This window comes from Dicentrarchus labrax, unplaced genomic scaffold, assembly GCF_905237075.1.
Source record: "Dicentrarchus labrax unplaced genomic scaffold, dlabrax2021, whole genome shotgun sequence".
Lineage (NCBI taxonomy): Eukaryota > Metazoa > Chordata > Actinopteri > Moronidae > Dicentrarchus > Dicentrarchus labrax.
The window spans coordinates 2,597,538-2,611,212 of NW_026136717.1; the positions used below are offsets into that span (position 1 = coordinate 2,597,538).

The 13,675-nt window shown below is 41.0% G+C and overlaps 1 protein-coding gene across 1 annotated transcript; it reads left to right on the forward strand.

Annotated features, from left to right (window-relative positions):
- On the forward strand, nucleotides 1-1,922 carry LOC127379235 (histone H2A.Z). Its single transcript, XM_051428604.1, has 5 exons — nucleotides 1-130; nucleotides 420-497; nucleotides 657-770; nucleotides 859-988; nucleotides 1,250-1,922. Exons 1-5 carry the CDS (start codon nucleotides 128-130, stop codon nucleotides 1,309-1,311), a joined length of 387 nt encoding a protein of 128 aa, XP_051284564.1. The 5' UTR covers nucleotides 1-127; the 3' UTR covers nucleotides 1,312-1,922.
- Nucleotides 1,923-13,675: the final 11,753 nt, after the last annotated feature.

The following is a 13,675-nucleotide window of genomic DNA, read 5'->3' on the forward strand; positions in this document are numbered from 1 at the left end:
ATAGACATTGGCTATATATTACGGACAATTGGAGGCGGGGGTTGTAGTTCAAACCAAGAGTCGGTACTAGGCGATAAGAAACTCCTTTCTGTGCTGCAGCGTCAGAAATTATTTGTGTATTTTAAATATGGTATGTATGTCATGTCGTCTTAGCGGCATATAAGAACGATAAACCGTGTATGATAGTGGTTCGTTGGCAATAAATGTAGCAACCAGTGCGTTTCAGTTATCGGCTAACTGTTAGCCGCTAGCGGTAGCTGTTGTAGTAGCATAGCAGACTAGCTAACCGTTATTGGCTGCGAGAGAATGGTAACAATGCTAAAATAGGCGGTTAAATTGCCCACCCTTAATCAATGTTATTTCGCAGTGATACACAACATGGCGGCTGCAAACTCATTAACAGTATTGGTGTTTTCCAGGCTGGTGGTAAGGCAGGTAAAGACTCCGGGAAGACCAAGACGAAAGCCATTTCGCGCTCGCAGAGAGCAGGGCTGCAGGTTCGTCCCATTGAGATTCATTCATTTACTCGGCTGTGCTAACGCAAGCTAACAAGCAGCCGTAGCAGAGGTTACACAGCTGGCCGCCGTCTCTCACCGACAGGCCACTGAACCCCGTTATTCATCCGCGCTAATGTCGTCTCTCTGTTGTCGCTTCAGTTCCCGGTGGGTCGTATCCACAGACACCTTAAGTCCAGAACCACCAGCCACGGCAGAGTGGGAGCCACTGCAGCGGTGTACAGCGCGGCTATTTTGGAGTACCTCACGGCTGAGGTTAGTCCATTTATCTCGCACCTTGTCCCTACATATAGTCCCTGTATTGTGGCCTATGTAAATGTGTAAAAGCTTGGCCCTCTTTCAGGTACTGGAGTTGGCAGGAAATGCATCAAAGGATCTTAAGGTGAAGCGTATTACCCCACGCCACTTGCAGCTGGCCATTAGAGGAGATGAAGAGCTGGATTCACTTATCAAAGCGACTATTGCTGGTGGAGGTAAGGAAACTGTTTGCATGAATGTTGTAAATAACAGATCAGTTGATTTTCAAATAATCAATGAGAAACTGGCAAATGGCATCCCTGAGGCCAAGGTGACAACACTAACCGCACACACTTATTTTACCATTAGAGCCATACAGTTTACTTGATCACAATTAACCTGCAATAAAAAATGTTCATATTGTTGACCAACTTAAACGGCAAGTGTTTTGTTTTTGTTGTGACTTCACGGCTCATCCACTGTCCTTTGTTTCCCAGGTGTGATCCCTCACATCCACAAGTCTCTGATTGGAAAGAAGGGCCAGCAGAAGACTGTATAACCTGAAGTGCTCTGAAGTCTGCATCAAGAAGTGTTTAAATGTCTTTAGATTAGAACACCTTTTAGGATTGATTTGTATTGAGCTTGCATCTACTCACCTGGGGTATTTTTTTAAAAGTGGCTTCAGAGAAGCTCATTTTGTGTTATTTTATTTTATTTTTTTTTTCCTGGTGCTGCAGTTTTTGTGTTGAAACTTGCTTTTGTGGCGTTCTATGTTTAAAAGTGGTGTTTTAATAAAGCTCTTATCGGGCGTTTGCAGTTTGTTCTTTCAGTTCATACGTTTTCATGGGCCTTGTTTGCTGTTTCATTTCTACGCTGTAAGTATTCAGTTGATTACTCCAGTGTGGCGTACATGTGTTTGGCTTTAATGGTTGGAATGAATCCCACCTTGGGTCCACAAAAACCTAAATGACAACCACAGCTTAGGAGTCATGGCATGCTTAGAACTAACTTAAGCATGTTAACCATCAGTTTCAGCCTCATGTAGTTGCATGGTTTGCAAAGCATGTTTTATATCAGTTTACCAGTGGACTGAAATGAACTGGGGGGGAACCGTGTAGTAACTTTTGGATTCCTGAATAAAGACTGGACTGGCACGGTCAGAACATTTTCCATATTGTGTATGGATGGCTTATTGCATGAAGGCAGTTTGACTGCATTCTGGTTTTAAGAGTAAACAAACTGTACCATGAACAGTGTAGGGATATAGTTGCATTTTCAATATGTTAAATTAGTGATTTATTGATCTGTTTATTGAAACAGCATTTAGAAATGCAGTAGTTAAAGTATTAACGGCAATCAAAAGATGCTTTAATCAAAGATTAGAGATTAGAAATTCTGGGTATAGTGCTTAAATATAAAACTCTATCATCCAGTGTTAAGGAACTTTTATCGGTTAAATATAACCTGAATAATTGGATAATTTTACTAAGAAGTTCTATTTGATATCAACTGAAAAGAGTTTTGTATACAGATTTTAAAGCTGCAGTAGGTAACTTATAAAAATAACTGTCATATGTTCTGAAACTTTCACTACGTCCTGGCTAGGTTGAGAATTTAAAGCTGCACTTTTCACATTTGCTGAAATCATTATATCCTGACAGTAGAACATGAGATTAATAATCTGTGAATCTGCATTTGCACGAATCCACCGGGCCTGGACGAAAACAACCAATCAGAGCCAAGAAAGATATGAAGATGCTTTGGGTTGGAGGCTTGAAGATAGCTGAGTGTCATTCCCAGGATCCCAAAGCCTCTGTATTTGACATCCTGGGAATGAGACTCAACAATCAACTACATTCCATGGCTCTGATTGGTTGTTTTCGTTCAGGCTGGGTGGGTCTTCTGCAGCTTTAAGATGTGCTCATGGACCAAAATTCATTAAAGAACACCATTTAAAGGACACAAATCTCATTCACCCATGGGTCCAGACAGAGAAGGTTTGTGAGTACAATCTTAAACTTCCTCTTCAGCCATTGTTGAACCATAACAGTTTCTATAACCACTAGATGGCACTATAACACCACCACCAGCCTCCAGCCATGGCCTCTGTTATTCTGATATATGGAACCTATATAACTTAAAGTCAGCGCCTGTATTTATCACTCAACAGACTCATTCTTGGGAAGGTCTCCTCTGTGAAGGAATGGCATCAGTAACCACACCCTAAACAATGACGAGCCATTTCTTTCACAGGTAAATGTTCAGGTTGATCCCAGACAGAGGAGTGATATGGGATGGACATCTGCAGTGTGTGTGTGTGTGTGTGTGTGTGTGTGTGTGTGTGTGTGTGTGTGTGTGTGTGTGTGTGTCCAGCAGTGGCGTGCACAGACCTTTTGGCAGGGGCGGAAAGAAAAAAAAAGGGCACATATAGCCGCGTCCTCACCACTGTAGAGGGCACACCACTGGTGTCCAGGCAGATTTATGGGGACAACACCATCTCCAACTTATTATAAACTAGATGGCAAACCGGAAGCTGCACTTCAGATAGACATACACACTCATATGACTCATACACATGGAATTAACCAATGTTGCACTTTATAAAAAGAAAGTATTTATTGGACTTCATTAACCAGAAATCCACTGTAGTTTCAGTAGTCAGTTACAGTACAATGGATAGATGCCGTCTTGTTGTAGACTCACTTTGTGGGTGCTTTATATGACATACGCACTATAAAAAACTAACGCATACCGATCTTTATTACCCACAATACAACCTGATCACAGACAGTTCAGGATATTCAGGTATGCTACACTGTAAAACCATATAAGTTAATTTAACTCTGAATACATAATTTCTTTTAAGGAAAACAAACTCAATTCTGTAATTTAAAAAAGGAGAAACATTCCTGATTAAGAGCTTCTTACTGTGTATTTTGTTTTCACAGTACAAATAAAAATGACAAAATTAAGTCAGTGTCAATTAAAATTACTAAAGCTACTTGATCAAGAATGTTTTTTTTTTTTTTACTTACAAAATGGAGTTTGGTTTACCTAAAAATTTGAAATCTGGTTTTACAGTATATGTTTATAGCGGGTAATGTAGCCATGAGCTGCTAGCCAGCAGCAGAGATGAGCAGCAGGCTGCGGAGGTCAGGTAAGCTCACTTCTTTCTAACTTCACACAAACTAATAAACTTCTCCAGCCACAACCGACACTGACTCAAGTGACGTCACTTGAGGGCATTTATCAGACTTCACAGCTCCCACTGGAGACACCAAGGCTTTATGCAGAGATACACGTTGTGCTTTAACAGCCCTTGGTGGCAGCAGCACAAGACTACACATTTTCTACAAAACTACTACAAAAGCTAACTGTTTCCCCATGTTTCCAGTCTTTATGTCTAAGCTAATCAGGTCCTGATTCCAGCTCAGTACTCAACACACAAACATGATGTCTTCTGATTTTGCTCTCAGAAAGAAAGCATTCTGGCTGTTCCATGAGTTTTATATGTCCTTTTATTTTAACTTAAAGCTGCAGTATAGAAAAACTATATCCTGACAGTAGTACATGAGACAGATAATCTGTGAAACAATCAGGTTCCTCTGACTCCTCCTAGTGCTCCTAATGGTATTTGCAAGAATCCACCATGTCTGAATGAAAACAACCAATCAGAACCAAGAAAGATAGTTCAACGTTGAGTTTCATTCATAGGGAGTTTAATGCGGACACTTTGGGACCCTGGGAATGAGGCTCAACAATCAACCATCTTCTTTGGCATCCAACCAAAAGTGTCTTTATATCTTTCTCGACTCTGATTGGTTGTTTTTGTTCAGAACCTGATTTTTTCCACAGATTATCTGTCTCGCGTACTACTGTCAGGATATAGTGAAAGTTTCAGAGAATATGAGAGAAAGTTATTTTGTGCAACTTTAAATTCTGAGGCTATAATGTAAATCTGCTCGTTGTAAGTCTTCAAAATCTTGAGACAAATTGGAAGGAAATCACAGATTCCTTGTTAATTATGTGTCAGCACAAAAGCTTAAGGACTTTGCAAAATAAAAATTGTTTTCTTTCCACCCTTTGTGTAAGTGAAATCAGATGTGACATTTAAAAATAATTAAGAAAACTTTTCAGCGTGACACAGACTTGGCTTGCACGCAGCACTGGAGCTGCTCTTTGCTGGCTTGTCCAAACTAATCAAACATGCAGGAGAGACTGAAGTCCTTAACTGGACAAATGAGTCCAAACACTACCTGGGTGCACTGCTCACTGTGCCTCATTTATGAGGAAATAATGAGAGGAATAATTAGTAAACTGATCCCATATGCGACAGCACCGAAACCCACAGCGGCTGAAAGTCAGTCGTATTTAATCATGAGAAGGGGTCAGCTCAGTTTACTTTTTTTTAATTCCAAAAGGTGGTGTAACATCTTTATTTGTCTTATTGAGGGTTCCATGATGCTAGAACTCTTCCCAGCATGCACTGGGTGCAGTGGTGGAAATTACCATGTTTTTACTGGGGGTTCCTGTACACCCTCTTAATTCAATTCAGTTTTATTTGTATAGTGCCAATTCATGACAGAAGTTATCTCAGGACACTTTTCAAATAGAGCAGGTCTAGACCGATCCGATGCAACACATGACATTCATTTTAGTATAAGTTTAAATGTATAACTGGTAGTTTGCCACTGTAATGAAGAATATAACTAAATTATCTGGGTTGAGCAATAGCAGCAAAAATACATTACAAGCAAAAATGACACCGCCAGTAGTGAGCGCTTTCCCAACCAGAATAATATCAGTTGGCAGGCAGATGTAAAAGTAGAACTGTTGACTTTTATTTTTTTATTTTTTTATGATAGGCCCTGACGGTGTCCTGAGACAGAAGGGAGGAAGGAAGGGGAATGTAGATTACAGTGAACACCACTGACAGTGCCATGGATTTATCAATGTGAGGTACAATAACCAGCAGAAATGGCGGGATACAACACAAGCAGCAACAAACAACACTGTTTTTGAAAGAGGTTAGAGAGCCAGCATCTACAGTTAGGCCCAGAAATATTTGGACAGTGACACCATTTTCATGATTTGGCCTCGCATGCCACCACATTGGATTTGAAATTAAACAACTGAGATGCAATTGAAGTGCAGACTTTCAGGTTTAATTCAAGGGGTTGAACAAAAATATCCTATCAAACGTTTAGAAATTGCAACCATTTTTAAACAAAGTCTCCTCATTTCAAGGGCTCAAAAATAATTGGACAAATTAACATTACCATAAATAAAATTTTCATTTTAATACTTTGTTGAGAATCCTTTGCAGGCAACGACTGCCTGAAGTCTGGAAACCATGAATATTACCAAACGCTGGGTTTCCTACTTTGTGATGCTGTGCCAGGCCTTTATTGCAGCTGTCTTCAGTTGTTGCTTGTTTGTGGGTCTTTCTGCTTTAACTTTTGTCTTAAGCAAATGAAATGCATGCTCGATCGGGTTGAGGTCTGGTGATTGACTCGGCCATTGCAGAATATTCCACTTCTTTGCTTTAAAAAACTTACAGAAGATGTGGTGTGCTTTGGATCATGAGCCGTTCCAAGCCTTCTCCATACTTTCTTCTTCCCATCATTCTGGTACAGGTTGGTCTTAGTTTCATCTGTCCAAAGAACGCTATTCCAGAACTGGGCTGGCTCCTTTAGATGTTTTTTTAGCAAAATCTAATCTGGCCTTTCTACTTTTGAGGCTGATTAATGGTTTGCACCTTGTGGTGAACTCTCTGTATTTGCTCTCATGAAGTCTTCTCTTTATCGTAGACTTAGATACTGATACACCTACTTCCTGGAGAGTGTTCTTCACTTGGGTGGATGTTGTGAAGGGGTTTTTCTTCACCATAGAAAGGATCCTGCGATCATCCACCACTGTTGTTTTCTGTGGACGTCCAGGCTTTTTTGAGTTCCTGAGCTCACCAGTGCGCTCTTTTTTTCTCAGGATGTACCAAACTGTTGATTTGGCCACTCCTAACATTTCCGCTATCTCTCTGATGGATCTCTTCTTTTTTTGCAGCCTAAGGTTTCTCTCTGTTTCACTTCCATTGAGAGCGCCTTTGACCGCATGTTGTGGGTTCACAGCAACAGCTTCCAAATGCAAATGCCACAACTGGAATCAACTCCAGAACCTTTTACCTGCTTAATTGATGATGGGTTAACGAGGGACTAGCCCATGCAGCCCATGAAATAGCTTTTGAGTTAATTACCTTTATTTACCTTTGGTCCCTTGAAAAAGAGATGGCTACATATTAAAGAGCTGTAATTCCTAAACCTTTCCTCCAATCTGGATGTGAATACCCTCAAATTAAAGCTGAGAGTCTGCACTTTAATTATATATATATTTTTATATTATATAACTGTATCTTGAATATGTTTTGGTAAACAGCTAAAATAACAGAACTTGTGTCCTCATTGTCCAAATATATATGGACCTAACTATATAATAGCCTATGTCATCCAGGGGCAGATCTAGAGGCCTTGCCACCCCAGTTTGGTGTCAAATGCTGTCAAACTTTAATTTAGTTTTTTTTAATTACTTGTTAAGCAAGGGAAATTGATTATTAAATTAATTTAATGCTGTGTTATGGCCACATTTTAGACTCAGTGACAGGCTTAAGTTCTATTTAAAAAGACATGTATTTGGAAAATGCCTGAAGAGCTGGAAATAAAACAATGTATTTCTAATGCCACCTTTAGATATTTCTATTCAATGCTATACTAATGTGTCACAATAATGTAATGTTTGTGAGATCAAATATCTTTATTTGGGAGCATTCACGGGCAAATATTGATATATGTGATTGTTTCTGATTAAATCAGCATATAGTGCTCCCAACTTGTATTTTCCCCATTTTAACACTTACACATTGCACTAATCAGAGACAACACACACCTGCACTTAGAATGACACACACACACACACACACACACACACACACACACACACACACACACACACATAGATGCACACATGATTTTAAAATGATTTCAGAAACGCTCTGACACTTTTATTGCTACAAAAAAGCTGTAAGGTAAACATAAATACAACATCAGCTTTTAAAATTCCCAGTGTTGCCTGTTCAACAGCCAAATACAGTGCTACTGTGGGCCCCATTAGGGGGTACTAAGGGGTGGAATCAATGACAATACAAACAGGCCACAGTGAGTCTGGGGACTCCGTAGAAGAGAACCTGCTCCCAGATAAAAACAGCTCAGTATAAGCCTTTTTTGGATAAGTTGCACTTAGTGAGAAACATGTGCTTGTGCTTCACTGAGGCAACTGCAGGTGTTACAGCAGTTTACGACAGTAAGATAAGAGAAGATAAGATAACTTTATTGATTCCACATTGAGGAAATGTGCTTGTTACAGTAGCTCAAAATACAACACAACAGATAAGAAAAAGTAATAGAATAGAAAATAAGAGTGTGCACTATATACAGTTGAAACCAGAAGTTTACATACACTGTATAAAAAGACACATACGCTTTTTTTTCTCACTGTCTGACATGAAATCAGACAATCACTTTTCCTGTTTTAGGTCCTTTAAGATTACCAAAATTATTTCTATTTGCTAAATGCCAGAATAATGAGAGATTTTTTCTAGACAATTTTGTATTACTTTCTTCAAAGTCAGAAGTTTACATACACTAAGATTACTATGCCTTTAAACAATTTGGGAAAGCCCAGATGATGATGTCATGTCTGATGTCAGGAAGAGAATTGTGGACTTGCACAAGTCTGGTTCATCCTTGGGTGCAATTTCCAGATGCCTGAAGGTGCCACGTTCATCTGTTCAAACAATTATATGCAAGTATAAACACCATGGGAATGTCCTGCCATCATACCGCTCAGGAAGGACACGGGTTCTGTGTCCCAGAGTTGAACGTGCTTTGGTCCGAAATGTGCATATCAACCCAAGAACAAAAGCAAAAGACCTCGTGAAGATGCTGGCTGAAGCTGGTAAGAGTGTGTCATTATCCACAGTGAAACAAGTACTGTACCAACATGGGCTGAAAGGCCACTCTGCCAGGAAGAAGCCATTACTCCAAAGGAAACATAAATAAGCCAGATTACAGTTTGCAATGCACACAGGGACAAAGACCTTAATTTTTGGAGACATGTCCTTTGGTCTTACGAAACAAAAAATCGAACTGTTTGGCCATAATGACCATCGTTACGTTTGGAGGAAAAAGGGGGAAGCTTGCAAGCCTGAGAACACCATCCCAACTGTGAAATACGGGGGTGGCAGCATCATGTTGAGGGGTTGTTTTGCTGCAGGAGAGACTGGTGCACTTCACAAAATAGACAGTATCATGAGGAAAGAACATTATGTGGAAATACTGAAGCAACATCTCAAGACATCAGCCAGGATGTTAAAGCTTGGGCGCAAATGGGTCTTCCAAATGGACAATGACCCGAAGCATACTGCCAAACTGGTTACAAAGTGGCTTAAGGACAACAAAGTCAATGTTTTGGAGTGGCCATCACAAAGCCCTGATCTCAGTCCTATTGAACATTTATGGGCAGAGCTGAAATGGCATGTGCGAGCAAGGCGGCCTACAAACTTGGCTCAGTTACACCAGTTCTGTCTGGAGGAATGGGCCAAAATTCCTGCCAACTATTGTGAGAAGCTTGTGGAAGGATATCCAAAACGTTTGACCCAAGTCATACAGTTTAAAGGCAATGGTACTAATGAAAATGTAATACTAATGAAATGTATGTAAACTTCTGACTTTCAAGAAAGTAATAAAAACATTGTCTAAAAAAATTCTCTCTCTCATTATTCTGGCATTTAGCAAATAGAAATAATTTTGGTAATCCTAATTGACCTAAAACAGGAAAAGTTTAATCTGATTTAATGTCAGACAGAGAGAAAAAAGAGATTGTGTCTTTTTATACAGTGTATGTAAACTTCTGGTTTCAACTGTACACCTTTTTATATATGCAGATATGATTGATGGAACATTGCATAGAGATAATTAACAATATTGCAATGAAAATAGGAATATTGAATGTTTTTATTGAACTAATTATTTTAGGAATTATGCATAACTAATATTTTTTAAATGAACATTAAAAAAATGAAAACGTACCTCCTGCAGTACTCCAAAGTACCACTAGGGGTACTAGTACCCCCATTTTGTTCTAACAGTTATTCTTATTTTCAGCTGATTATACACTAATGAGAACATACCTATGAATATTATATTCCATTTCTGCCAATAGATCCTCCTGAATGTAACACACTGTACCTTTCAATAAACTTTTGTCAAAAAGTCTCCAAATTTAGCACATTTTTTTTTATCTTCTGTAGATCTCTGCACCAGATTTTTTCTACCCAAACTGTGGACTAACTGTCTGTATGGGGACTAGAACGGATCTAAAACCTCTCCAAAAGTCTAAATAGGCATAATGAACTTCAAAATGTGGTCGGCTGATCCATAATTAACCTTTGGAGTCTTTAACAAGCACATCTGTCCGCTCAGCTATTGATGATTTGTTTTGTAGGCTTGGTGAAAAGCGGAGTGCTAATGAGGCCCCCCCCCCTCCAGCTCCAGCCAGGCAGGGCACCACTCAACCATTAAGTCAATTTAGAGTAGACTGGGAGGTGGGGTGGGGGTGGGGGTGGGGGTGCTCCTTTTAATTTGGTTCTAATTAAAGTGCAGGAAGTGAAACAGCGGCGTTCACCTACCTACCTTCAGGCTGGACGGTCTCTGTGGTGCTCTCTGGAAACCATTAGCACATCTGGCCTCACTGGATGGATTGAACGTTTATGGGTTTTACAGAGCTCATAACAGCGTGTCATCACAAGTTAGATGAAGAATTTACCGTCTGTGAAGAAGAGCGCTGTCTCTGAAAAGCCTCTCCATAGCTGGGCTTGTGTACAGACAATGACGCTGCTGGCAGGTATGTGAATCAAATGTCCCATATTGTTCTGTATGTACAGGAAATGATGAGGCCACTGATTTTAAAGGACTATACCAAAGGTTTGCATGTTTTAGCCCCATCACACATGCACTTTACTCGTATCTGGTCTATATCTTTCTGACACACACCTTGATACATAATGTCTTTTCAGTTTTACGTCAGTGTCATGTTTCAGAGTCAGGTCCCCGAGTGATGGCCAGACCTAGACACAATTCCAGTGCTGTAGTCAAGACCACCTTTGTCCAGTCCAAGACCAGAAATGGTTGAGACCGAGTCAAGACCAAGTCCAAAGACGTGGGAGTCCAAGTCAAGTCCGAGTCCACACAAGAAAGACAGAGTGAAGAATGCATTTGCCGTTGCCAGTGAGATGAGTTTTGGCAGTTATTTCTTTTATAAAAAATGACCTACTGCAGCTTTAAGATGTGACTAAATGTATGTTGCTTTTATCTTTGAACCATTTTAAAAGTTTTTTCAACATAGACGAGCCTAGCACATAGCATATCTAAGTGCAAGCAAGGAGAAGGTTAAGCGATGTTCTGACCGAGGCTTGCTCAACTGGTATTGGAGCTCAGAGCAAAAAGGGGCGGGACTTAGGAAGGTTTCAGTGTGTTTTGGTTTAGTGTCAGTGCTATTCAACATCAGCAGGCAGCTGTTTTCAGTAAAAAAGCTCTAAAAGCAGCAAACCCCAAACTGACACTTAGAGACTAGCTGGTGGACACAGTGGAGCATGGATGCTGGATGTGTAAATAAGATAGCAAATCTAAAAGATATGTAATTATTCAGTTTTGCTGCCCAATGAGGCAAAAAAAAAATCCATTACATCAGTTTAGCATTACAGTATCTTATTTTTGTAGTTTCATCCATCATTTCTGTCAGTAATAATTACATTGTGTTCACCCAGTTAACAGCTGAGCTCTGGGACTGCAGTGATGGTGCTAAAAAGAAGTCGATGGACCATGAGCAGTCATACAACCAGACCCGAGGTTAGTCGAGCTTATTTGGAGGAGGAAACAAAGAAACTGTCCATCACTGTTTAGAAAGGGCAACTTTCTGTTTCAAGTTGACCTACTGTCCTTACTATAACTGTGCACACAGTTTTCTACACTGTACAATGAGGGAGTATTAACGCTGGTGCACTCACTGTTTCGTTCACTTTTGACCCCAATAAAGAGGTTTAGATAATCTGTATGATTGTCTGACTGCACAAATTTTCGCACTTAGTTTGGTGAGTGAAACTGTTAGAAATGACGGCCAAAATGATGGGAATAGTTGTAATAAATGAGAATTAATATCAATGGCATACATTTGATTAGTGGATCCCAACCTGAGGGTCTAACCCCCACTAGGGGTCGCCAAAGCTTCATAGGTGGTTGCGAGGCCTTCTTGACTTTAAGATGTGCTAGAAAACAGCATGTTGTTTACTTCTGTGAAGCAAAGTAAACTGTCTAATAGAAGAATGGCCTAGCATCAGGGACAAGAAAACACAGAATTTGTCAACTATGCATCAGTATCAGGGCATTTTATAAAGCATGACATGACAGATTTCTCAGTGATTTCCTGTAGCCTCAGCACACAAAAAGTTCCCAGCATGAAATATTCCGCAGCGAGCGACTGTAAAAGCTCGTCAACTCAGCGCCGACCACACTACAAAGCAGATACAGCGCTGGGTTTGATAACACAGTTAGAGAGAAAATGAGGCGGCTGCCGGGAGGGCTGGGAATTGAAGTGTTTTTTTTCCCCCTCTCTTCCTTGTTCAAGTTCACACTCGGGTCCATCTGGTGGCAGGTGGTTCAGAGCAGCTGAATAGGCAGCGGTCCAGACTCTCCTCCTCGCCCATCACACATGGCTAACTTATCAGAACAGACACAATGAAAGCAGCAACGACACTCACCGCGCCTGTAATCTCTGTCAGGGATGAGACTTTGATTCACAGACGCTTTCAGCACATTTGTCGACATTTTTTTTCTCCTCTATTCTCCCCTCCTTTCCTGTTGGGCTCTGTGGCGGCTTGGCATTGTCTGTTGGTGTGTGTGTGTGTGTGTGTGTGTGTGTGTGCGCTCACACAGACGGGGTGGGCTGGCAGGGGTCACGGTTCGCCGGCCCGCCTAGATCCATCAAGAGGAACAAAGCAGGGGGAGAAGGAGCAGTGCCAAACCCCCTGAAATCAAAGACCAGGTTTGGGATTGGGATTCGCTCCAAAAGGCTGGACCCATTTTGGTGGTGCAGGGGGTCTCTGGGAGCCAGGGGGAGGAGGAGGAGGAGGAGGCGGAGGAGGAGAGGAGTTAAAAACAATAATCAAATCCACCACAGCGTCTGAGGACGGGGCCGGTTGAGAGCGCTGGCTGAAGCCTCTGCGTGCAGCATCCCTCCTCGTCCCTCCTCGTCCCTCCCCTTTGAAGTCTGCTTGCTTTTGTTCTTTACATAACTTGATCTGATATTTGAAAGGCTAATTTGTATGCATTCTGTGAGGGGGGGAGGGGGAAGGGGAGGAAGGCACCGCCACCCAGAATTCCACAGGGGAGCTGACAGGAAGGTCAACACGATTGGCCACAGGGGGAAACGGGGGACACAAGCAAGCCAAAAGCATATGATAAGTGTCTTTGAATTATTGCAGCTCTGTGCAAATTTGATGACAATGGCCAAGTGGTCAGGGGGCTGAAATCTCTTTGCAGACAGGCTTTGGTGGTCTTCATGCTGTCAGCTTCCCCACCGGACGAGACAGCAATAGGCTGCGAAGGAAAATATGAATAAACACTTCAAAGGAGTTCTGATACAGCTGATGTACATGAGCTGGAGCCTCCAAATGTTGTAAATCTGCACTTTATTTCTTCTTTAAAAGTGCTGTAAGTGATATTTTTTGTTAAAATAAATGTTCAGTAGCTCTACATTCTGACAGACATCATTAATATAGCGTGTTCAGTGAGTATCATGGGTCTGCCAGTCCCTCCTAT

Excerpts from the sequence above, each read along its gene's own strand:
- LOC127379235 (XM_051428604.1), top strand. Across the intron at positions 771-858 it reads TGGAGTACCTCACGGCTGAG|GTACTGGAGTTGGCAGGAAA; the intron begins GTTAGTCCATTT and ends GCCCTCTTTCAG. Across the intron at positions 989-1,249 it reads AGCGACTATTGCTGGTGGAG|GTGTGATCCCTCACATCCAC; the intron begins GTAAGGAAACTG and ends TTTGTTTCCCAG.